Raw genomic sequence first — 24,698 nt, 5'->3', positions numbered from 1 at the left:
AACGAATTGTAGTATAACTATTAGGCACTGTTAATGTATATAATGATCCATTGTACAAACAATCAGGATAATTGATTGTTGATCTTGAAATTTGTACATCTGTTGATCCTGTTGTAATTTTACATGATGAATCAGGCTGTGGCTCTGTTTGTCCTTTACAAATAACATATCTTCTAAACCCCTGAATATTTGATACTTCTTTGAGCACTCCATTTGTAATAGTATCTGGAATTTTTTGTTGTCCATTAGTATTAAATGCATACCAACATCCTTCTTTATATATCTCTTTTACCCATATTTCTTTTTTCGCGGTGTCATTCACATTTTGGTACAAATACAAGTATGGACGATCTTCCATTTCCCATGATATATAAGTCTTAGAACATAATGTAGTATGAAATATTGCAGGTTTATCATAAATCAAAAGATTTTCTTGAGTTTCTGTATCATCAAAACACTCTTTCCTTTCGACAGTAATATATAATAATGATTTGTATTTTTCAAGGTTAAATTGAGTGTATTTTCCTTTACCCCAAGCAGGCCTCACAAACAAATGTTTAATAGAGGCGTCTGCCTCAAAACTAAATTCTGTTGAAGCAGCTTCATTGATTAAAACACTCATGTATGGTAATCCATTTTCACAACAATCCGATTTAAATATAAACTTGTTAGAATTTAAATTAGGACCATTATATTGCCATCCTTTTCCTGAGTAGATACAGTTATTACCATTATAAAATCCATAATTTAAAACGTTCTTATTTGATTCATAATATATGTAACACCCCATATCATTTGAAACAACGAATTGAAATAAGAACAGGATAAGAAGGAACATTGATAAATTTCAGATTGATGATTTTTACTAACCTTAATAATTCAATAATTTTACAATTACTTGAAAATTTTGTTGTTACCCCCAAAAATTTCTCGTTAATAATAATGTTAAAAAATAATTCCTCATCAAAAAACATTTTTTATTTAATAATGTTATTTAAATATAAAAAATTCAAAAAACAAAAAAAATCTAAGAAATTTTATATTTTTATTGAGAAATGAATATAATATTATTAATACTCATTCCTTTTGTTCTTAGTAATGACCTTTTTAATTCAGAAGATCTTGAACTATTAGATGATGAATTTTTAGATTTGTTTGATGATGACTTTGATACTGAATATGAATTAGAAGACTCATTGGAATTTAAGTATAATGACTTTGTAGGATATGGAGGATATTTTGGTTATTTCCATCCACTTCAATATCATGGTTATTATCCAGGATATCCACTTTTGTATCGTCGACTTGGACAGTACTAATTATTTTTTGTTATTCAAGCTATTTGTGTTTTGTCTTTTATAAAATTTTATTATCAAATATTAGAAAAAATAATTTTAAATAAAAATCAAGATCTAATAATAAGTTCTTCTTAAATATGGAAATGGGGAAAAAGAAAAAAGAGATAAGAGGAGAGATTAAAAAAAAGGAATAATAGGGGGAAATTAAAGAGAAATCCCAAAAGATTAAAAGAGAACTAACAAGGGGGAAAAAGAATGATAAAGAATAATAAAAAATAATAATAAGAATAGTAAAAGAACAAGAAATTCAAGGAACAAAAAAATCATATTTTAATGAAATTCTTTGGTATTGTGTTTTTGGTTTTTATTGCTAGTGCTTTAGCTCAATCAACTGGATTTTGGACACCAACACTATATAAAATTAGAGAAAGATTAAGTGAAGTTGCTATTCGTATTGATGAAGTAGAAGATGATGAAAGACATTATGGAAATTTGATTGATAAGAGTATTGTTGATTTAAAGAGTGCTATTACTAAGAGAGAAAAATACACAATTGGTAGAAGACTTACTCATCTCAGAGCTAAGTTAGTTGTTTTCAACCAAAAGAAGTTATTACTTCTCAGAGCACTTAAGAGAATTGTTTCTGCTGTTCCAAGAAAATTCAGAGCTAAGATGATTAGATCATTAAAGATTGAAAAGAGATTTGTTGCTATTAGAGATATCGAAAGAGACGCTAAACGTATTTTAAGCCCAAAGAAGGCTATAACCCATAAAAGTAGTACTAAAAAGACTTTAAAGAGACTTGGTCATGGAATTGCTAAAAATGTTAAAACTGTCAAGACCACTAAGATTTCCAAAATCAAGAAGAATTAAACAATCAAATTGATAAAATTTACATTCTTCTGTTCAATGTCACTTTTTTTTGTTTTGATTATTCTTTTAAAAAATGGTTTAGTCACTAAAAACATCTTTCTATTTTATATTAAGGTTTCTTAAATATTATAACAAATTCTATTTAATGAGGAAAACACCTCTATTGTACAGAAAAATAAAAATTATTTTTCTGTACAATAGACATTCTTCTGAGTTTTCTTTAAAAGAAGGAATTTTATAAAGTACATGAAAAAATGAAAGAAAAAGTGATTACACTGCGTTCTTATTAATTGTCTCTTAATCTTATTTCTATCTTCTTGTTTTTTCTTGTTTTAAACAAAAAGGCAAATGAAAATAATAAAAATAAAAAAAAAATAACTTTTTAAAAATCCTAAATTAGTAATTATTAATAGAGAATTTTTTACTATTTTTTATGTAAGAATAGTTATAAAAAAAGAATTTTTATTAAATTAAGAAAAACAAAAAAAATCTTTAATTTGATAAGATGATAACATAATGTAATGAAAAGAAATATATACAACTTAAGCTGATACTTAGAGATTCTTTATAAAATTATTAATAAACACAGTGTGTGAAAAATAAGTTAAAGTAGCTTTAAGCAAAATAAAGAATTTAAAAAATGAAAATTAGTTATTGCTTGATATCAATGAAATTTATTAATATTAACAACAATTATGAGTACCTTCAACTACAGGAATAGCCTCATCAGTAGACCAAGGGAATTGAGAAATATCAATTTTGTCAAGGATATTATTAAAAGCTTTATCAACACCTAAAAAAAAATAAGTTTTTTGTAGGGTAATTAATATTTAATGATACTAACAACAAACTGTCTCCTTCAACTGATGTAACTTCAGCAAATAAACAACCAAATTTCGTTGCAAGATTTTCACCTTCAATAGTTTTAACTACTCTTTGAGTTGATAAATCACTTTTTGTTCCAACAATTTCAATAACTAAAAAATAAATACGTATTTATGTAACCCCAATATTTATTACTAACAAACGAATATTTTCACAACCTTGTTCTGATTTTATTTGGTTATACCAACTTTCAACACCTTCAAATGATTGTCTGTTAGTAATATCATAAACAATCATACATGATGAAACCCCTCTATAATACATTGAAACCATAGACCTAAACCTTTCTGACCCTGCAGTGTCCTATTAATTTCAATGAGATATATTAGAATTAATTTATAAATATAACAAACCCAAATATTTAAGTCAACGTTTTTACCTTTGATTTTACAAGTTTTTGTAAGGAAATTTACACCTAAAGTAGATTTACAAGATGGATCAAATATACCTTCAACATATCTTAAAACAATACTAGTTTTTCCAACGCCTAATTCTCCAAGCATACAATGTTTAAATTTTCTAACGCTCATTTTAATTAATTATTTATTTACAGTTTTACAATGAGAAAGTTTATTTGAAAGAAAAATAAAAGAAAGTTTAAAATTTTTAAGTAATGTTCAATAAAAAAAAAAAATACATAAGAACCAACTCATTAAATTTTTTTTAAAATTATTTAATTAATTAGTAATAAGTTCAAACGCCATTTCTTTCTCATTTTTAGCTAATACTTTTTGATAAGTATTATATTCACATTGCTTGATTATCATAATAAATACACCATATACAAAAAATAAAAATCCAAATACTAATATAATAATCACCACTGGAACCCAACTAAATCCACACTTTCCAAACGTTTTTCTATTTGCTATTGTACAATTACTTGAATCAGGATATGAACAATATGACTTAAATGATTGTTCACACCATACACATCCTCGTGCAACTGGTCTAAATTCATCTCCTTGAACTTCAGTACAAGATGTGCATAATGTATATATTTCACATTTAGGAAGTTCTTCTCCATTACTCAAACAAGACAAAAGAAGAAGAATATGAATTAAATGGTTCTTCATTAATTAATCATTTATAAGTTCTATTAAAAACAAATTTTACTAGTCATTTCTGTTCTTTAAAAGCCAGTTTAATTCTTCTTTATCTCTCTTTGATATATTTACTTATTATTTATCAATAAAAAAATTAAAATTGAAATAATAGTCAATCAAATGTTAATTAAAAGAATTGCATTTTTAAACAAGAAGATTTCATTGATTTGCTTGGTTTTGATTTACAGGTAAGTTTAAATCGTTATCCCATGGTTTTCTTCCAAGCTTTGGTCCATTATCAATTCTTCCTTTTGCATCTTCAACAGTCCATGGCTTTTCTTTTTGTACCCTTTTAACTTTTGACTTATGTGGTCCTTGTGTGCAATGTTTTAAATAAACTGCTTGTGAAATAAAATGTTTATCACATACACCACAATAAAATTGTCCAAATCCTGGTTTATCTTCATCAATAGGCATTGCCTTAGCCATCTCTCCATTGACGTTCATTTCTCCATTTTTAATAGCAGAAACAATTTGGTCAAAGTCTTTGGTTTTATGTTTCATACTAAGTCTCTTATGAATTCCACCAGTCTCTCCTCCTTTTCTTTTTGACTTATGAACCTTCTTTCTTCTTTGTGGCATTTGTTTATGAAATAAGATGAAAAAACAATAGGGTTTTTTTAACTGTCTTATCATTCACTTCTTTTTAATAAAAAGAATAATATTATTTTATTATACTTTTAGAGATTAAAAATAATCAAAATTGATTTAATGATATAAGAAGTAAATATAAGTCAGATATAAATTGATTGTTTTTTTCTTCTACCATCCTTGAGCATGGATTTCGTCATTGTCATCTTCTTCTATAAATTCATCACATAAACATTCGTCTGTATAATCAAATGAATTTCCATTAATTGAAGATAATTTTTTACTCCCAAGAAATACTTGAGATAGATTTTCTTTTTCAATACAAGTTGTTGGTATTTTTATTGAAGTAAGCTTTGTACAATTAGAGAAACAACTTTCTCCAATATGAATAACACTATCAGGAACATATATTTCTTTTAATGAAATACAATTATGAAAACAACGTGTTCCAATAGAAGTAATTGATGTTGGAATTTTAATTTCAATTAAATCTGTACAATAGGCAAAACAATAATCAGGTAAATTGGTAATAGATGAAGAGATAACTATTTTCTTTAAATTACCACATAAACAAAAAGCACTTTCTCCTAAAGAAGTGATTGTTGATGGAATAATAAAACTAGTTGTTTTAAATTCACATTCTTTATAATATGAATCACCAATAGAAGATATGGATGAAGGTATTTCATTACAAGAAAAGATTAAATCATCTCCATTAATCAATTCTATATTATTACAAGTAATACCATTCTCTTCTAATAATTGTGACACATGATAAGATACTTTAAAATTAATTTCATTTTTTCCATGAAGTATTATTCTTTGTAATTTGTTACACCTCATTAAAGCACTGACATCAAATAATTGTAAATTCTGAGGTAAAGAAATTGCAGTTAATGAAGAACATTCATTAAAAGCCATTTTACCAATTGATGAAACATTATTGGGAATTGAAATTTTATCAAGACTCCTACAAAGAGCAAAAGCAGATTCATCTATTGACTCAAGACATTCAGGTAATTCAACTTCTTTTAAAGAAAAACATCCACAAAATGCTCTTGTAGAAATTTTTTTAATAGATGAAAGAGTAATTTTTTGAAGTGATTCACAGTCATTAAATGAATTACTACCAAGATGTGTTATTGTAGGAGGAAGACTTATTGTTTTTAATCTTATACATGACTTAAATGCATTATCTTCAATAGAACGTAAACACGATGGAAGAATAACTTCTGTTAACATAACACATCCCCAACACAACCCACTTGGTATTGTTAACATATGTGGAGAAAGAATGAGCTTATCTAAATTAACACATGAAAAGAATTCCATTTCTTCTAAATTTGTTAGTTCTTCAGGAACTTCAACAGCAATTGGTTCAGTTGCTTTAAAAACATATTGACGTAGTGTTAAATTTGTTAATGGTTTCTTTTCTATTTGATGATCACTCATTTTATTACTTTGATTACTTTTAAGATTTTAGGGCTCCTTTTATTGATTTATTTGATTTTAATTATCTTTTCCTTCAATCCCAAATTCCTTTCACAAATAATTCATGAAATTCATTATTTTTCGTTTTTTCTACTTTTTTTTACTTTAAGAACTAAAAATCTTCTGCGAATTTCTTCACTTCATTTCACTTTTTGTAAATTATTAAATATTATTATATTTTTTTTAGTTATTAATCAGAACATTGCCTTTTCCTATTCTATAAACATTCAATTTTGTTCAAGTAATTTAAAACCCCCTTGATTTATGCAGTTACTCCTTTAAAAACACAAATATATTATTTTTTTTTTGTTATTAATAACGAATTTTAAATAAAAATGATATTATTAAAAACAACAAATTATCTAAACAAAAAGACAAATAACAAAATAAGAAGAAAACATAAAAAACAACTCTTAGAGAAATAAACCATAAATCACAACAAAATCCACTAGAGTTAGGCATAACCAAATTTCTTGAGGATAGCTACTTTAGCCTTATACTTTTCATCTGCAAGAATCTTTTCTTTAGCTTCAGCAACAGCCTTTTGTTTCAATTGTTTTGCAGCATACCATTTAGCTGCTCTTTCTTTTCTTTCTGCTTCATTCTTAGCAACAACATCAGCATATTTCCATCCAACAGCAGTTCCAAGTTCTCCAAGAAGAGTTCTCTTTCTTGTTGGGTTGAATGAATAAATAGCAGCAGCTTCTGGGATTGATGATTTCTTCATTTTGTCATATGGAGCTGGGCATCCTTCGAAACATTTAAGATTCTTAAGAGCGAGTTTTCCTCTATAGTTATTCTTTGGAAGCATTCCTCTAACAGCCTTACGAACCATGTCAGCTGGTGAACGATGATGGAAAGCACCACGAGTTGGATTAGTATTAACTCTTTTTCTTTGATAAAGTTCCCATTGAACTAATCTCATTTTAAGTGTTCCACATACTTGGAGGTCTTCACATCTAACAAGAACAAATTTTTGTCCTAAGAGAAGGTGTTTAGCAACAACTGATGCAACACGTCCAAGAACGTGTCCGTGGCAATCGATTACAGTGACTTTGTTGTTAGTAGACATTTGTACACTGTCTTCAGAGAATTATAAGATGAATACCCTATTTTGTTTTCTTATATTTCAAATTATATTTTATTATAATTTTTATTATTCTTTTCTTTTGTGTTTTTAAGTATTTTAAATGAAATTTATAGGAAAATGATCCATAAAATATAACTGAATAAATTGATGAGTGAATGTATTTAATTGGAAAACTTGTAAACCCTTTTTTTTTCAAAAAAATAAAACAGTAAAATATAAAGAAATTGATAATTTTAGAAAAGAGGGTTTTCAACTTATTTATTAAATCATAAAATGAGTAAGAAAGGTGGACGTAAGAATAAGAAAGTGACAAAATTAATAATTGGTGAAGAAGAAATTAATAATGTAGATGACCTTTTAACTAATTATGTTGAAGAAAAAAAAGGTGTTAAACCAAAAGAGTCTTCAGATATTTATGTCCCTAATTTTGCTAATCATCAGGAAAGACCACAAAGACAACCACGAGCTGAAGGTGAAAAAAAAGAAGATGACGGGTTGTGGACTGTCAGACATGGACATGACTTTAGGAGACGCCAACCTAAAAAAGATAGAGAAGAAGATCGTGAACCTCAACCTAGCGAGGCTGATACAGCTGATTCATGGAGACGAAAAGAAGGAGAAGCATTTGTTCCTAGAAAAGGAGGTGAGGCTAATGAAAGAAACCAAAGAGAGCCTAGACAACCTGCTGGACCAAGTGAGGCTGATACAGCTGATTCATGGAGAAGAAAAGAAGGAGAAGCATTTGTTCCAAGAAAGGCACCAACTGAATTTAGAGAACATGAACTAAGAGAACCTAGACAACCAGCTGGACCAAGTGAAGCTGATACAGCTGATTCATGGAGAAGAAAAGAAGGAGAAGCATTTGTTCCAAGAAAGGCACCAACTGAATTTAGAGAACACGAACAAAGAGAGCCTAGACAACCTGCTGGACCAAGTGAAGCTGATACAGCTGATTCATGGAGACGAAAAGAAGGAGAAGCATTTGTTCCAAGAAAAGTTTCACATGAAGAACATAGACATGAAAATAATGAAAGACAACACAAAGGATTCAAAGAAAGAGAACCACCTCAACCAAGTGAAGCTGATACAGCTGATTCATGGAGAAGAAAAGATAGTGATGTACCTATTCCTAAAAAAACATATGAAAGAAGACATGAAAATACAGAGAAACCACATAGAGATTTCGGAGAAAGAAGAACAGATGATAGAGGAAAGAGAACATTTGGACCAAGAGATGGTCAACATCAAAATACAAAGAAAAGTACTCAACATATAAAACAAGGGAAAAAGACTCCAAAGCAATCATCTAAACCTGTTGTTGATGAAGAAGGATGGATGACTCAATAAAATATGAAGAACAACAATTGTTAAGCAAATTTTTAAAGAAATAAAGAATATTTTTAGTTTTCATTTAAATTTATAAATGAAAGTTATACATACAAATCAATTATATTTCATCACATAATTAAATAACTGAAGGATTTGTTGATTTGTTTGATATTCTAAAGGAAGAGTATTTATGAGTTTCTTTTTTAAAGAGGTATCAATGAGTTGATTATTAAGTAAAGTTTTTATAATTGTAGTAATAATATTTGTCATGTTACGTGCTAAGTTTTGAGATTGTGGACGAATAGTAATTGTTTTTGGTTTAGAAGGTTTGACTTTGGATGGTTTTGTTATAATTTTTCTTTTGATATTAGAAAAAGAAGGACAAACCACAAGAGGCTGATGATGAATAAAAGTAGGTTGATAACTTACTTCTTTTTTTATATGAAGTAGTGATAGATTATTAGTGAAATAAGGCAAATCATTAAGTAATGACAATAATTTATGATCATCAAATTTATTTGATTGAATATAAGTATATGGAACTAACATATATTTTGATTGTTGATTATTCCATACTGAATGTTGTAATAAAATTAAATATTTTAATTTTCGTGGATAAACTACTATTACTTTTCCTTTCCTTACAACTCCATCCACAAGAACATTAACATATTGTCCAACTGAATATAATGATTCACCATTAGGTTTAAGAGGTTCTGTTGTTGTTTGAAGTTTTTGTTGTAATTTTTGTGCTTCTTCTTTAATAAATTTTTTTGAAAGAATGGAAGGTAATTTTCTTTTATTACGTTCATTATTTTTAATTTGAGACGCTTCAATAAAAGTAAGCATTTTGTTTGAACCAGGATATTGAGATACTTTGGCTTGATCAATAACTTTTTTTGTTGAGTCACTAACAAAGAACTCAGCCGTAAGTCTTTTGTTTTTTATTTCTTGATTTAATGATTGATCACTGAATATTAAATTCAAAGCATCTTGCATTTGGTTATGTTAACTATTATTTTTAAATTAATTTTTATTTCAATTTTCTATGAAATGTTAATGAAATGAAATATTAAAAATTTTCTTTTATTTTATTAAAAAGTTATTATAGATCGAAGGTGGCACGTCTGAAACACCACACATAAACCCTAGTACAAATTCATACTTCGACTCTCCCAGTTATTATCTGGTTATGACGGTGCTTTTGAATTAGGAATGTATTAGGGAATGCTGCAAAGGGTGCAGCAAGAGAATACAGTAGAATATTACATGGATGTAATATAAGAACCTACTGAAGTGTGAGTATGACTAAAAGAAGATTAGTCAAAGTAAGACTAAAAAGAAGATTAGTCAAAGTAATATAGTAGTAATAAAATGATTCCTTCTCCCATTCATAAAATAAGAAAAATGAAATTCCTGAAAATTAAGGCAGAAAATAAACAAAGGCTTAAAAAGAAGAAATAAGCAGAAGAAGTTTGAAAAACCTTAATAAGAAGAAATAAAGCAAAGAAGTGGTTTCCTCATTTTGCAAGAAAAACATAAAGAATAGGTTTAACAAAGAGATTACTCTTTTTTAATAAGCTCAGGGATGGGATTAGTCTCCCCTGAGCTAGGAAGAATAGATGAAAAATCTATTAATACTTAATTAATTACTTTTTCTTAAAAAGTTATTATTATGTTATTATTAAATTTGTTTTTTTTTAACTCATTTTTCATTGAATAAATGAAGTTATTGAAACATTATAGTTTCTCATTCATTATTTTTTTTTTCTTTATGACTAAATTGTAGTAAAATTATTTAAAATAGTTTTAACTTATATAGTGTTTTTGATACTATTTCTTTATAGAGCTTAGTTTTAGATTTTTAATTGTTATTGATATTATAATTAAAATACTACTCAGTCATAGACAAACTTTAAATACTACAATTCTTATTGCTTATTTTGAATAAAGAAAATTAATAGAACAAAAATAAACAAGAGTTTAGGAAAAATAAATATATTCTTAAATCTAGAAAAATTAAAAAAATGATAATAAAGATTATTCTAATTATTGTTTTATTTTTACTCATTTGATTTGATTCAATCTTGTTAAGAAGATTTTATCTTATAAAATTTAATTTAACACCATGGACACCATCCACAATACATTTTTTTAATATTATCAATATCAGCTGCTTGACTTATAATCTCATTTACTTGTCCTTCTACACTATAATTTTGTCCACCTTCAATTCCCATAAGCTTTTCTTTAGTATTGAACATAATACTTTGACATGATTTTATTTCATTTAATTTTTTGTCTTCTTTATTTTGATTTTGTTTTTCATCTTTGACTTTAACTTGTTTTAAGTATTTTTCAAAAGCTTCGTCAGTCCATTTTTTAGGTGGAGCAGACAATACAGCTTGAAGAATTGCTAATACAAAGTCTTTGTTATCTCTTAGAATTCGTAACACATTTTCACAACACCTTTTAAATGGACCATCATACTTTAACACACCCATAGGATCAAGAATTTCTCTTGTTAATCTAAAAGGTACAATTTCTGGAATAGGAAGTTTTTTTCCAAATTCAAAAACAATTCCAAAGTCAATATGAATAACTTCTGCTGTAGCTTCATCAAACATAATATTATTGTTATGTCGATCTCCAATACCAAAGACATAACCAATTATTGATGATACAGCTGTACTGTTTATATAATTTAATTTCATATCATATAAATGTTTTGGATCTTTACCGTACAATTGGTCAAAAAGATTATGAAATGATGGTGTATAAGATTTAACACATTTATTAAATACATCAAAATAATTATCTAAACAATTATTATTTCTAAAATTTTTATGTGCTTTGTCTAATGCTGACATTGTACTTGAAAATGTTGGTTCTTCAGGATGAATTAAGTCATGTATTTTAGATAATTCATTAAACAAAGGTTCTGTTCCTGTAACAAATTCTAACATTCCACTTTCTTTAGTTAATGGAACCACTTTATATGTTCTAATCCTTAATTGTTTTGTTTGTTGATGTTGTTTAAATAAACGATTACATAAATCAAAAAGTTGTTGCATTACAGCGTCTTGTCGAAGGTCATCTTCACTTTTTAGAAGGAATGAATATTTTTTATTATCACTTCCTAAAAACTCCATTTTCTTTGGAGCTCTAATTCCTCCAACTAAAGAATAAACATTTGATATTCCAGCAATACTTGGACAATTATCTCCTGTCATAGGAGAGCATATTGGAATAGATACTAATGGATATGATTTTTTTGCAAAAGGAACTTTTCCTGAACTAGAGTCACTTTGTAAATAAGCAAAATGAATTAATAAATGTGATAATTCATGCATTTGATTTAGTATTGATGAAATACTTTCTTTAGAAGAAAGTTCATCAAGAAGATTTTTTGCACATAAGGGGGGTTGTTTTGGTTTTTGTGGATGGCAATTAGAGTTATATAACATAAGAATATGCCAAAGTGTTTGTTGTGGATATTTTAAAGCAATTTGATAAATGATTTTATTTAAAATTTTTGATATTTCAGGAACAGAGTTATTCATTTTTGCAATTAATTGGTATGAAACAGAAAGTAATTTAGATAAATCAATAGTGTCAGTATTTCTTAAGAAATAATTGGATATTGTAGTATTAATATTATTATCACTTTTACAATTAAACCATATTGATAATATTCTTAATACTGAATATAAATCATAATTATTAGATAATTTTAGTGATTGACAATAATTAAGAATAGCGTTTTGATGAAATAATTTAATATTTTCTTCTCTTGATTCTTTTTCATTTTTAAATATATTAACTTCGTTAATTAATTTTGCTTTAAAATTATTTTTTGATTTTTGATCAACAAATTGTATTTCTCCTGACTCTACTTTTTTTAATTGTGACTTTTTAAGTTCAATTAATTGTTCTCGGTCATGTACAATATTACTTTTATTATATTCTTCTATTTCTTGTGCTTGAAGGTCATAATATTGAGCAACTCTAAAATGAATTTTTGATAATGTTTCTTTTTTAACATTATTGTTATTATCACTTTCTTTAATAACTGCTTCAATTCGTTGAATTAGTTCAGTCATTTCTTCTCGTTTATCAAAATGAATTTGTGATTTAAATTTAATACTTAATAATACAGTTTGTGGTTCATTTGAATTTTTTAATGCAAGTAATGCAGTGTCATGATATTCTTGTTGATATTTAATTTTAGCATATTCTCTCCACCATTTTTCATCTTTTTCATAAGTAGAACATAACAGAGCAAGATATGCTTCATTTGAATACCCCCATTTTCTTGCATATTTGCTTTGTGTTAATGATTTATCAGGAATATTACAAACTTTACTTACTTCAAATAATTTTTTTATTAATTGATAATCAACACCACATTCTTTGATCCAGTCAACACTTTCTTCTTTTACTTTATCACAATTTCTTCTTTTAACAATATCAACAATTAAACAATCAACAATTGAAGAACTTAATTGTTCTTTAGAATCTTCTTCAATAAGTCCATGTTTTAGTGAATCAAATGCTTTTTTGGAAAATAAATTTAATGCATCTTTTTCATTAAATTTAAGAGCTTTCCAAAGATTAAAGTCTTTATTTTCATTTAAAGAAGTATTATAACTAACAATACTTCCCCAATCACTCATTGTTCTCCATGCAATAGAATAGTCTAAATCGGTTACTTCTGTTTGTGAATTAAAATTAGTTAATACTTCTGCACAATGATATAATCCATTATTTCTCAATTCAGTTTCAATACCCTTTCTTTCTGCTTCTGCAAGTAAGAGTCTTCCAAATCCATCTTCTAAATTAACATCAATTTTTCTACCAATAATTTGTTTAATAGATTTGAAATCATTAATACTTTCTAATGGTTGTTCTATTAAATTTAAATTAGTTATTTCTTGTGGACGTTCTATATATATTTTATATTTACCATTATAAGACGTTGTAAACCTTAAATTTTCTGAGAATTTAATTCCACTAAATGAATAGTTCCAACGTAATGAATCTTGAATTAATTGAGAAAGATCAAATAATTGATATAATTTTGATGTTAATGTATAATACCTTGAAATAAATGGTAATAATATCTTTCTTTTTTCTTCATGTGACATTTGATTTAAAATAAAATCAACTAATTGGTCAGTAGGATTTTTTGTAATTTCATAAATACATGAGTTAATAACAAGTTTAGAAGAGAAATTATCTTTACAACATATTTGTTTAATGGTATTTTTAATTTTTTCATTTCTATCATACATTAAATCAATAAGTTGTATACTTAAATCATTAATTATATCATGTGGATGTAAAGAATCAAATTTTATTACGTCAAATGAATTGCTTTGAATTATAGCATCTATAACTCCATTAAATTTATTTGATATTTGTTGATAATAATGTGTTTGTGTTTTTAATAAGTATATAAATTGAATTATTTCAATACTTGGTTGTAATGTAAGTAAAAGATATGTAGCTCTTTTATATAAAATTAATTCTAAAGTTTCATTAAATGAAGTAAGTATTTTAAAATCCCACATTTTTTTAAATGATGTATTAAATAAAGATTCCGAATCATTTATTTCATGAAGAACATATAATAAATTAGTTTTCATTTCAGAATTACATAATTCTCTATATTCTTGTGATAATAATAATGCAGATTTAATAAATACATATGGATTATTAATTATTAAAGAACGAATAAACACAGGATAAGGAATAGCATTTTCATAATTTTCTTCTTGAATATCAACTAATTCTTTTTCAATTTCATTTTGAAATACACTAATTAAACATCCATTTAATTGTTCAGTAAATATTCTTGAAGATGGTTGAACATAATTAATTAATGAAGAAAAAATAAGTTTAACGAAAAGTGGTTGAAGGTGATTTCTTTTTGAATTAATAAATTGAATGACTAAACCAAATATTGTTTCATCCTTAATAAATTCTTGTAATTTCAATAAATTACCAACAAACAAAGAAATAGTAATCATTAAATCAGGTTTAATAGGATTAGTTGATTTAGAATAATTAATCACATCATTACAGTATTTATAAAAAAATTGAACAATTTCTTTATAATTAGAATTAATTTTATTTGAAAAAATAAGATGTATTAATGATAATGGAGATAATTGTTTTGGTCTATGTTCTATTAAAGAATCAAAACAATTTGATCCAATATAAAGTCTCATTATTTTACCATAATGACTATTAATATAATTTTGTAATACTTTTTTATCAATAATATCAATATCTTCTTTATTTAAATATTGGTCTATAACTATTTCAATATCACGACTAATTAATTGTTTAATTGATGAGTAATTCATTAATGATAATAATTGATTAGCAGCTTTTGAATTTTGTATTATCAAAGGAATTATTGATTTCTTATATTTTTTTAAGAAATCAGCAAATACATCAACCATATAAACAAATGGAAAATTTGATAACATTGAATATTTTTCAAACCATTTTTTGATGAATTTTGCTGAAGGTGAGAAATCTATTAATGTGTCTTGAATTAAAAAATTATAAATCCTAAGGTCTTTATCTATTAGTAATTCAAATGCTTTCATTAAACAGTCTATACTCTTTTGTTCATTTGTACATTGAGAGCATTTATAATAAAAAAGGAATGATGATATTGTTTTTAATGCACAGTCACTAGATTCATTTTGACTTAATAACTCATCAACTAATTTGTTTAAATTAACTCTAAGATCTTTTGGATTAGTTTCAGCTTTAATACTATCAAAATGAAGGTTGTAAAGGATAAGTTGTTCATTTGAACTATTCATAAAGAGTTTTCTACTATTAATGAGTGGTAAACAATTGTCTGATAATTCTTGTTCAATCTGATTTTTAACTTCTTCATTTTGAGTATATTTAAAACAAGAAAAAAGACTATCTAATGAAGACTCGTTAAAAAAGAATGTCCAGTCATTATATAATGCTTGTAAATAATCTTCCATCAAAGGATGTGAATTAAGAACTTCAACAAATTTTTCAACTGTTTTAATGTTTCTATTAATATGTAATAATACTTTACAAATAAAATTCATTGGAAAAGAATAATTATATTGATTTAGTTCTTTTATAATATTAAGTAGTGACAATGCAACTTCAGAGGTATAATTCTTTAATGAATCAACAATTTCTTTATAACATTTCTTTGGAAATACTGTTATTGATTCAAATAGAGCAGAATCTAATTTTGAAATAATTTTATCATGAAAGAAGCAGTGTGTTGTTGAATTTCCTAGTAATTGTTCAATTACTTTGAGTAATTGTAGTGGTACTTCTTTTCCCTCTTTAATTTGAGAAGTTATATATTCAACAGCATATTCACTTCCTATGCCTTGTGTAAGAATATTTTGACAATCATTTTGATAATAAATGTCAGGACAAATATTCCATAATGAAGAAATTTTATTAATAAATAGTTTATGTTCTTCTGATGGTTTATCTCTTAATGAATATACCAATTGTTTTAATAATTGATAATAACATATTGATAGTTTACATTCATTAATTGTTGTTGGAGTTTTTTGTTTTTTGATACAAAGAAGAAATTCATTAAATAAAGTTAAACGAAGAGTTTGTGATATAACAACAACAGTACTAATATCAGGGACTATTTCTTTTTTTATGATTGGTGGAATTGTAGTAGTGTCAAAGTCATAGAAAAACTGATGTTCAAATAAATCAATAAATTCATCTTTATCAAAAGATGGATTAAAAAATGAAATGATTGTATCTTTGGTAAAAGGTATCCCAAAGAATAACCATTGAATAATGTTAAATGAAAGTGGTAGTAAAACAATTTCATCAAAATGTTCAACAATCCAATTAAGTTGTTTTTGTTCTTTAATTCTTCCTTGATAAATTAAAGGAATTAAAGAAGTAGAAAAAGATAGATCACAAGGTAATGATAAATTATTATCAAAAAGTATATGAAAAGCAACTAATTTTTGGAGAATAAATGATGATTTGGAATTAATTGCTTTAAAAAATTCATTAGATAACGGTTGTAATTCCATTTTATTATATATTAATAATAATGAAGCAGAATATAATAATTCACATTGAATAGAACTAAACCGTAATTCCTTATTTGTACAATTTTGAACAGAAATAAAGAGTTGTTTTACAAGTTCAATACTTTCACTCTCAACTTTGTTATATTCAATTAAACCTTTAACTGCTTCATTCATTATAAAACAACAATTAAATAATTGATAAGAATGTGTTTGAGTTCCAAAATATTTTAATAATTCTCCAAGTAAAAACAATCCATTTTCAGGTTGTTTTACACCAATTTTTTTTTCTTCTTTAAATGAATAGTTAATCATTTTACTAAACAATTTAGCAGTAAGATTTAATACTTCTTTTGGACCATTAAACACGTTATTATTTAACGTTTGTTGTTGTTCATTAAAAAGATTAATAGTAATGTGAGTATCTTGTAGTTGGTTTAATACAATTCCATTAAATACTTTAAGTAATACATCTTTTGCAATTTTTTCTTCAAGTAAATTAAAAGAAAGAAGAATATTATAATATTCAAGTAAAACAGTTTTAGAAGAAAAGAATAATCTATAATTTGGAGTGATAATAGATTGAACCAAATCATTATTTAAAAGAATGAAAAGAGAAGGATTAATATGACTATAATATATATTAATATAATTCACTAAATTTAAGAATAAAATACTATTACTTTCATCATTATTTTCAACAAAATAATTTAAATAAATTTTAACTCTTTCACAAAGAGGAATAATGAAGTCATAAATATATGTAAAATGAGTTAATCCAATAACCATAGAAAATAAAGCAATTGAAAATGAACATTTAGAATCTTTATCAAAGTCATCAATAACTTGATTTAACATTTCATCAAAAAGTATTTTAATATGATAATTAATATTTTCATCATTTTGATTTAATGCAAAATCAATATACATTGAATTACCAAAAACATTAGAAATTAAATCATATTCAGCAATTCTACAATTTTGTGTCATTAAATCCTTTTGATTAATTTCATTAATTATTGGAAGAATACTTTGAAATAAAAAATTTTGAGTATCTATTTGATTTGTTGATTGATCTGAAGAAATATTTCTTAAAAGAAAAACACTTTGATTATATCGTTTTGGTGTTGGAGAAAAGAAACAGTTTAATGTTTCATATTTCTCTTTTTTAGAATATCCTTTTGAATTAATAAATGCATCAAATAAATCACTCCATGTCACTCCTTTTTCTTCTTCATTTGCTGATGAAATAGAATTAATATTTAATGCCCATCTATTATTTGGTTCTGTTATTAGTTCTTTAAATGCATTTTTATCTTCTTTCATCTTTTTTTGTTTACTTCGATAATTTTTTACAGTAGTTCCAATATTTGTAGTTAATTGATACCTTAACTGCTCTACTTCTGCACTAAAGTGATATGGAAAAATAAATTGATTAGTAAATTTTGTATAATCTTCGTCCATTCAAAGAAATAAAAGATTTTTTTTTTGTAGTTTTTACTTATTATTTTATTTTTTTTTTATTTTTTGTTATTTCTTAAAAGAAAAGAAATCAATTATGATTAACCTTATTTTTAGGTTTTTCATCATGTTGAGAAGTGAGCGAATCAGTTTCTTCAACACGCTTTATTTCTATTGAAATAAAGTTTTTGCAAGCATGCTCGACTTAAATGGTTCCTCATTTAAGTTGCTGCCTGACTTTTATTTTGATTTTAATGAGTAATATAATATTTCTCATTCTTTATATTGTTGTTTTAAGGAGAGTATATCCATAACTTACTGTTATAGCTCATCTCCTTTTACCTTCGACACCCCTTAAAGAAACCCTATTCCTTGATAATATCCTTATGTTTAATTTTTGTGCAACAATATCAATTATATATGCGTCTTCTTTAATAATTGATAATTCTTAATACATAATACCTCCTTAGTTAATAATAATTCTTAGTTAATAATAATTCTTAATAAACAATAATCCTTATGAATAATAATATTACATAATAACCACTCATAATAAATATTAATAATAATAAACAGTTAGTTTTGAACAGATATTATCTCACCAAAGGCACGTCATGACCAGACGATAACTGGGAGATTCGAAGCATGGGATTATTTTATGGTTTCATGTGGTGTCTCTGACGTGCCATCTTCGAATCCTATTTTTTGTTATTTCTTATTAAAAAGAAAAAAATTAATATTTTTGCTTAACAACGAAATAGGAAAAAGGAATATCAACGATTAAACTCATTTTTAAAGGAGTTATTTAAAAAAAAGAAGAATATAAAAGAAAAGATTGACTGCGTTTTAAATAACTACAGAAGATGATAAAAGAAAACAACAAAATAATAAACAATAAAAATAACAACAACAACATACCTCTAATTCACATTGAAATGATATTAGAAAAATGTGTCATTGAGATCTTTTGGTTTGCTTGATCCAATATTGCAACGTTGAAGGAGATAAATCCCCATAAGTTTCTGGTTCAGTCACTTGAAGGAATCTAGCAGCTTTAGTAAGTCCAATTAAACGGACTTTTTCAACAGCAAACATCTTTTGTTCAAAGGACCAATATTTTTTTGTTTTCTTTCCACTAGAATTTGGTGGTGAAGGATTTTTTACTTTAACAGAAGGATTTTTCTTATAAAGAAAATCATTTGAAGGTCCAAAAATCACTTCATACTTCCAAGGAGTAGTAGGTTCAAAGACAGTCATACTGCTCATTTGACAATAATGAGATTCATTTTTAGGTTTAAATTTTTAGAAGTTTATTATTCAATAAAAAATACACTTTCTTTTAAAAAATATTCTAAAACATTCCATCTACCAAAAACAACCCTCAACATAAAGGAATTTGGTACCTGTTTTATATTAGAACATAGTCTCAAGTATTTTCTTTCTTTCGTCATTTATAGAAATTTCTTTCTTTCATTAATTTCATTTTTAGAATAACAGAAGATTCAGTGGTTAAGTTTTTATATAAAAAACAAAAATATTTTTGTGATAAATAACGAAATATTAAATTATTATGTTAAAAACGGTTAAATAAAAAATAATAAAGAAAGACAAAGTAAAGATGTTAGAAGCACCGTTAATATAAACAGACCAATAGAAATTTCACCTAATTTAATTGATTGTTCAGTATTTGAACCACGACTTATAATATAATTAATAAGCCATATTAATGGGTTACAAAACCCAATAAGGAATAAAAAGAGTATTAACTGATTATATCTAATTTCATCTCCAGATAATGTCTGATGTAATTGATTTTCATAGAGTAATGGTACTTCTGTTGTTGAAAAAACATAAATGGAATTTTGGTAGACTTGTTGTTGCATGATTAACTGTTTATGATTTTAGTTGATTAATGAAAAGTTTTTATTCAAACATTCGTACAGAAAAGAATCTTCATATTTCGGTTTGTTTAGCCTTTTTTCTTCTATATTATCTCCTGAAATCCATACTACATTTTTAGTCCTCATCACAACTTTTTTGTATATTAAAAAATAATAAATAAACTATAAAGGAAGTAACTAATATGACACACTAGTTTCTTTCTTGTTTTGTATCAGTCAATCTAAATATAGCCTTTTTGATTTTTCCATAAGAAAGACACAAAATGAAAATAAAAATAAAAATTGTTATTTGATGTTTCATAATAAATGCTAATGAAAAGAGAAAAAAGAAAAAAAAAGTAAAAACATAGTTTTAAAAATTAAAAAATGAGAATAAAGGAAAAAAAGACATAACAGACAAAGAAATAGATAAGATAGATCTAATAATCAAATTATATATGAACAGTTTTTTTAGACAGCACAAATATTTTGGTACACCACTCTCTAATATTCAACGAAGAAAAACTGGACAATGTGACCACCGGATTCCTTCATTAGTATATTTATGTGTGATGTATATTTGTGAACCAGAACATATCACTCAACAAGGATTGTTTAGGTTATCTGCACAGGCACATGAAATTGAAAAAGTAAAGAAGATAATAGATCAAAAAAGTTGTCTTGGATCAAAAAGTATTTTAATTAAAGCATTTGATAAAGACCTTGGAATATGTACTGCAATTTTAAAGAAATTTCTTTATGAATTACCAACACCATTAATCCCACAAACAAATATCAAATATTTAAGAGATTTAAATAATAACCCACCATCTGCTTCAAGACTATTTTCTACTCTTGACCCAGCAGCTGCTGATATATTAAGTTTTATATTAATATTTCTTAATTATATTACTAAATTTTCTAATAAAAACAAAATGAATGCTACAAATTTAGCCGTTTGTTTTGCTCCTGTACTTACTCGCCCTTCTGATTCTACGTTGGTTGAGTTAAATTCTATTAAAACGTATATTGAAATTTTAATAGAACATTGTGATAAATTAATACCACCACAATTATATGAAGTGTTTTGTGTCCCATTTAAAACATTTTGGAAGAATGATGCTGAGAGACAAAAGAAAATTGTTCATGTATTACCTCAAATTGAAACATCAAAAGAAATTTATGACTATGTTTTACAAGACAGACTATTATATCATCGTTCTGATGAATGGAAAGATATGACTTATTCTCAACTCATTCAAGAATATGAAGCATTTAAATTAGCTGCATCATATTTCTTATATAATCAATATTTTGTTAATGGAAAATGGCCAGAAGATAATACTTTTCATGGAGTAATGATGTTAATTGACCAGTTAAAGAAAAAAATAAAAGAAAACGAATCACAGGTACAACCTGATTGTTTTCATTCATATAACATTTCTCAATCAGAAAAAGAAATTGCTTTACCAAATACCTGTGAAGAACTTGCTAGTTTTATAGCTGATATTCAAACAGAAATAATAACTATTCAACAACGATTAGACCAAATGCCTGACCATATTATATTAAAGAAAAATGGAGATATTCATACGCTTGCTGAAAGAAAGTGTTTAATTGTCAAACAACAACATTGTGCTAGGGTAAATAATTATATTATTGATCATATTAATGAAATTTTAATTCAATTAAAAGCCTAATTTAAATTGTTTTTGTTGATTAAAATCCTTAAATTGATAAAATAACAACCAAATAATTAATTAATATTAAACATAATTAATGTTGAACTTTATAAAAAAAAAGGATGTAGAAGAAATATGTATTAATTGTCTTGAGTAACAATAGAACGTTTTTTATTTCTTATTGACTTTTGAACAATAACATTTTTTTGTAAACGTAAAAGATGTTTTTGTTTTTGGTGAAGAATAGATTCAAGGCTCTTTAATTTAGAATTATACAATTGCAAATTTGGTGAATTAGACCTACTATTTGCTATCATTTGAGACATCCGAAATATTTCATTTCGAATATTGGAAATTTGTTGGGTCAATTCACTTTGACGATATCTTCTTCCTGAAGGAAGTGAATTGTCATTGATTGAACTTTCTCTTACTACCATTTTGTCTTTTGATGGGTACATAACTTGACTATCAACTTGTTCATAAAGTAATGGATTTACAGGGATAAATACAGAGAGATTAGTCATGTTATATGAAATTAAAGATTAACCTCCTTTGTCTTTTTATATTATTGTGTCCCATTGTCTTTTTATTTTTGCTGACCCAATTTACAAAAATAACTACAACAAGTAAACCCCTAACATTTTATTTCTTTATTAATTGGTTGGTTTATAAATACTTCTCTTCTTTTATTCTTTTTTCGTTTTTTTTCTTTCTTCGAATATAGTTTTAGTATTGTTTGTTTACTATTTTTTTTTATTTTTTTTTATATTAAATTCTTTTTTTTTGATTTTATTTTCTTCTTTTCCTTTACATTGTTTATTTTTAAATTTACATCTCTGGAGATTTTTTCTTCTTTTATTTTATTGTTTTAAATCATTTTAGTTCGAAGGTGGCATGTCTGAAACACCACACATAAACCCTAGTACAAATTCAAACTTCGACTCTCCCAGTTATTATCTGGTTATGACGGTGCTTTTGAATTAGGAATGTATTAGGGAATGCTGCAAAGGGTGCAGCAAGAGAATATAGTAGAATATTACATGGATGTAATATAAGAACCTACTGAAGTGTGAGTATGACTAAAAGAAGATTAGTCAAAGTAAGACTAAAAAGAAGATTAGTCAAAGTAATATAGTAGTAATAAAATGATTCCTTCTCCCATTCATAAAATAAGAAAAATGAAATTCCTTAAAATTAAGGCAGAAAATAAACAAAGGCTTAAAAAGAAGAAATAAGCAGAAGAAGTTTGAAAAACCTTAATAAGAAGAAATAAAGCAAAGAAGTGGTTTCCTCATTTTGCAAGAAAAACATAAAGAATAGGTTTAACAAAGAGATTACTCTTTTTTAATAAGCTCAGGGATGGGATTAGTCTCCCCTGAGCTAGGAAGAATAGATGAAAAATCTATTAATACTTAATTAATTACTTTTTATTGTTTTAAATCATTTTTATTCATTATATTTTCAGAATATTTTAAGATTCTTTCGATTAAAAGCTTTGTTTTTATTTTTTTGTAAAGAATGTGTAAAAAACAAAACAATAATAACACAAAATTTCTTTTAATAATAATAATTAAATTTTTTGTTATATATGTTGAGAAAGAGTATAAACAATAGTTTCTTATTTATTTTATCTACCAATCAAATGAATGTAAACTTGACGGAACTTAAAAATAAAAAAACGAAGACATGGCAAGTTCTCAACCAACAAGATTTTCGTTAAGTACTCGTTCTTCTGATTTTATCACTTGTGAATCTAACCCACTTGAAACGGTTTGTTTTTTTTTAAGTATAATAAGTTTAGTCAAAACTTATTAGTAGTTATTATTGAATCTTACCAACGATATTCCTACTGGTGTTATTAAGCATTTTTGTTCATTAATGTCTACCCCAGAAGAATTATTCAATAATACTTCTATGATTGTTGGATATTATTTACAAGAGGGTTGTTTAAAACAATTTATTAAATACTTAATTGTAAGAGAAATTGAAGAGTGTTTCCGTACTCCACAGGCAATTTTTAAAAGAAATTCAACATATTTAAGAGTGTTAAAAGTAATTTTAGAAAATGAATTAAAACCCTTCTTTAATAAAGCAATGGAAATTGTCTTAGTAATTATTGAAGAGAATAAGTCTAAATTAGTTATTGGAAATACAGGGGATCCAGGGGTTGAAAAGTCATTAGATAAAATGAAAGACATTATTTACAAATTAACAGAGTTATTTATCACTTTTAATTTCTCAAATACATTCCTTTATTTTATGTCTCGTGCTTTAGTTGAACTTCATGCAAGAACTCCAAATGTTGAAATTAGTGCTTTAAGAGGACTATTCTTTATTCGTCTTCTTGGAAATTATTTAGTCTCCAATCTTGAAAGTAAAAGTGCTGTTGAAGCTGAATCATTAAAAACTGTTTCAGTAGTATTGTCATGGTTTGCTGAACCAACTGAAGAGGAAATATCTGAAGATAATTGGAAAGCATATTTAAAAGAATTTGCCTCTGACAAACGACAAAGCATTGATGAACGTATTCTTCAATTTAAAAATCCTGATATTGACTCTATAGAAATTGATTTACCATGGATTGATAAAGAAAAGGCTAAAGATTTATTACCAAGAATGCAAGTTGAATGGAGAAATGTTGTTCAATTTGTTACCTCAGAGAGTGGTGTATTACTTCAACTACATTTTTCATCAGAAATGGAAACAACAAGAATTTACAATAGATTAATTAATGAATTAGAGGCTTTATCAACAAATACTAAAAAAGAAAAATCTGATTTATTATTAAAAATGACTTCAATGAAAATGGAAATTAAAGACTTAGAAGAGGAAATTAAATACCTTCGTGAATTATTAGCATCACGTGATCCTTCTTTAGCTTATTTAAAAAGTGATGAAAAAGAACAAGATAATTAATTTGTTAGTTCTAAT

The 24,698-nt window shown here is 25.8% G+C and overlaps 13 protein-coding genes across 13 annotated transcripts, besides 3 other annotated features; 4 read left to right on the top strand and 9 right to left on the bottom strand.

Annotated features, from left to right (window-relative positions):
- Positions 1-1,630: 1,630 nt before the first annotated feature.
- EHI_017750 (uncharacterized protein) lies at positions 1,631-2,208 on the top strand. The gene has a single exon (XM_645700.2). It carries the CDS (start codon positions 1,632-1,634, stop codon positions 2,169-2,171), a length of 540 nt encoding a protein of 179 aa, XP_650792.1. The 5' UTR covers position 1,631; the 3' UTR covers positions 2,172-2,208.
- Positions 2,209-2,820: 612 nt separating this feature from the next.
- EHI_017740 (Rab family GTPase) lies at positions 2,821-3,633 on the bottom strand. The gene is made up of 4 exons (XM_645699.2): positions 3,410-3,633; positions 3,200-3,359; positions 3,023-3,148; positions 2,821-2,964 (listed from the first exon to the last, which is right to left on the bottom strand). Exons 1-4 carry the CDS (start codon positions 3,584-3,586, stop codon positions 2,855-2,857), a joined length of 573 nt encoding a protein of 190 aa, XP_650791.1. The 5' UTR covers positions 3,587-3,633; the 3' UTR covers positions 2,821-2,854.
- A 100-nt stretch (positions 3,634-3,733) lies between these two features.
- EHI_017730 (uncharacterized protein) lies at positions 3,734-4,132 on the bottom strand (the record flags this gene model as incomplete). The annotated part of the gene is made up of 1 exon (XM_645698.1): positions 3,734-4,132. The coding sequence occupies one exon, from the start codon at positions 4,130-4,132 to the stop codon at positions 3,734-3,736; it is 399 nt and encodes a 132-aa protein (XP_650790.1).
- Positions 4,133-4,321: 189 nt separating this feature from the next.
- Positions 4,322-4,744, bottom strand: EHI_017720 (zinc finger protein, putative; the record flags this gene model as incomplete). The annotated part of the gene is made up of 1 exon (XM_645697.1): positions 4,322-4,744. The coding sequence occupies one exon, from the start codon at positions 4,742-4,744 to the stop codon at positions 4,322-4,324; it is 423 nt and encodes a 140-aa protein (XP_650789.1).
- Positions 4,745-4,924: 180 nt separating this feature from the next.
- EHI_017710 (uncharacterized protein) lies at positions 4,925-6,205 on the bottom strand (the record flags this gene model as incomplete). The annotated part of the gene is made up of 1 exon (XM_645696.1): positions 4,925-6,205. The coding sequence occupies one exon, from the start codon at positions 6,203-6,205 to the stop codon at positions 4,925-4,927; it is 1,281 nt and encodes a 426-aa protein (XP_650788.1).
- Positions 6,206-6,659: 454 nt separating this feature from the next.
- Positions 6,660-7,322, bottom strand: EHI_017700 (60S ribosomal protein L13, putative). Its single transcript, XM_646177.2, has one exon. The coding sequence runs from the start codon at positions 7,314-7,316 to the stop codon at positions 6,699-6,701; it is 618 nt and encodes a 205-aa protein (XP_651269.1). The 5' UTR covers positions 7,317-7,322; the 3' UTR covers positions 6,660-6,698.
- Positions 7,323-7,564: 242 nt separating this feature from the next.
- EHI_017690 (uncharacterized protein) lies at positions 7,565-8,681 on the top strand (the record flags this gene model as incomplete). Its single annotated transcript, XM_645694.2, has 1 exon — positions 7,565-8,681. Exon 1 carries the CDS (start codon positions 7,608-7,610, stop codon positions 8,679-8,681), a length of 1,074 nt encoding a protein of 357 aa, XP_650786.1. The 5' UTR covers positions 7,565-7,607.
- A 96-nt stretch (positions 8,682-8,777) lies between these two features.
- On the bottom strand, positions 8,778-9,662 carry EHI_017680 (uncharacterized protein; the record flags this gene model as incomplete). Its single annotated transcript, XM_645693.1, has 1 exon — positions 8,778-9,662. One exon carries the CDS (start codon positions 9,660-9,662, stop codon positions 8,778-8,780), a length of 885 nt encoding a protein of 294 aa, XP_650785.1.
- Positions 9,663-9,775: 113 nt separating this feature from the next.
- Positions 9,776-10,321: a repeat region.
- A 462-nt stretch (positions 10,322-10,783) lies between these two features.
- EHI_017670 (uncharacterized protein) lies at positions 10,784-18,208 on the bottom strand (the record flags this gene model as incomplete). The annotated part of the gene is made up of 2 exons (XM_645692.2): positions 10,784-17,799; positions 17,851-18,208. The coding sequence occupies 2 exons, from the start codon at positions 18,206-18,208 to the stop codon at positions 10,784-10,786; spliced, it is 7,374 nt and encodes a 2,457-aa protein (XP_650784.2).
- Positions 18,209-18,283: 75 nt separating this feature from the next.
- Positions 18,284-18,903: a repeat region.
- A 256-nt stretch (positions 18,904-19,159) lies between these two features.
- Positions 19,160-19,471, bottom strand: EHI_017660 (uncharacterized protein; the record flags this gene model as incomplete). The annotated part of the gene is made up of 1 exon (XM_001913733.1): positions 19,160-19,471. One exon carries the CDS (start codon positions 19,469-19,471, stop codon positions 19,160-19,162), a length of 312 nt encoding a protein of 103 aa, XP_001913768.1.
- Positions 19,472-20,543: 1,072 nt separating this feature from the next.
- EHI_017650 (RhoGAP domain containing protein) lies at positions 20,544-21,785 on the top strand (the record flags this gene model as incomplete). Its single annotated transcript, XM_645690.1, has 1 exon — positions 20,544-21,785. The coding sequence occupies one exon, from the start codon at positions 20,544-20,546 to the stop codon at positions 21,783-21,785; it is 1,242 nt and encodes a 413-aa protein (XP_650782.1).
- A 122-nt stretch (positions 21,786-21,907) lies between these two features.
- EHI_017640 (uncharacterized protein) lies at positions 21,908-22,291 on the bottom strand (the record flags this gene model as incomplete). Its single annotated transcript, XM_645689.1, has 1 exon — positions 21,908-22,291. One exon carries the CDS (start codon positions 22,289-22,291, stop codon positions 21,908-21,910), a length of 384 nt encoding a protein of 127 aa, XP_650781.1.
- Positions 22,292-22,650: 359 nt separating this feature from the next.
- Positions 22,651-23,198: a repeat region.
- Positions 23,199-23,453: 255 nt separating this feature from the next.
- EHI_017630 (uncharacterized protein) lies at positions 23,454-24,683 on the top strand (the record flags this gene model as incomplete). The annotated part of the gene is made up of 2 exons (XM_647149.1): positions 23,454-23,537; positions 23,586-24,683. The coding sequence occupies 2 exons, from the start codon at positions 23,454-23,456 to the stop codon at positions 24,681-24,683; spliced, it is 1,182 nt and encodes a 393-aa protein (XP_652241.1).
- Positions 24,684-24,698: the final 15 nt, after the last annotated feature.

Source organism: Entamoeba histolytica, genomic scaffold (assembly GCF_000208925.1).
Source record: "Entamoeba histolytica HM-1:IMSS scf_1104750516537 genomic scaffold, whole genome shotgun sequence".
Classification (NCBI taxonomy): Eukaryota; Evosea; order Mastigamoebida; family Endamoebidae; genus Entamoeba; species Entamoeba histolytica.
The sequence above is the reverse complement of the archived record's forward strand: the minus strand, read 5'-3'. Positions and strand labels throughout refer to the sequence as shown.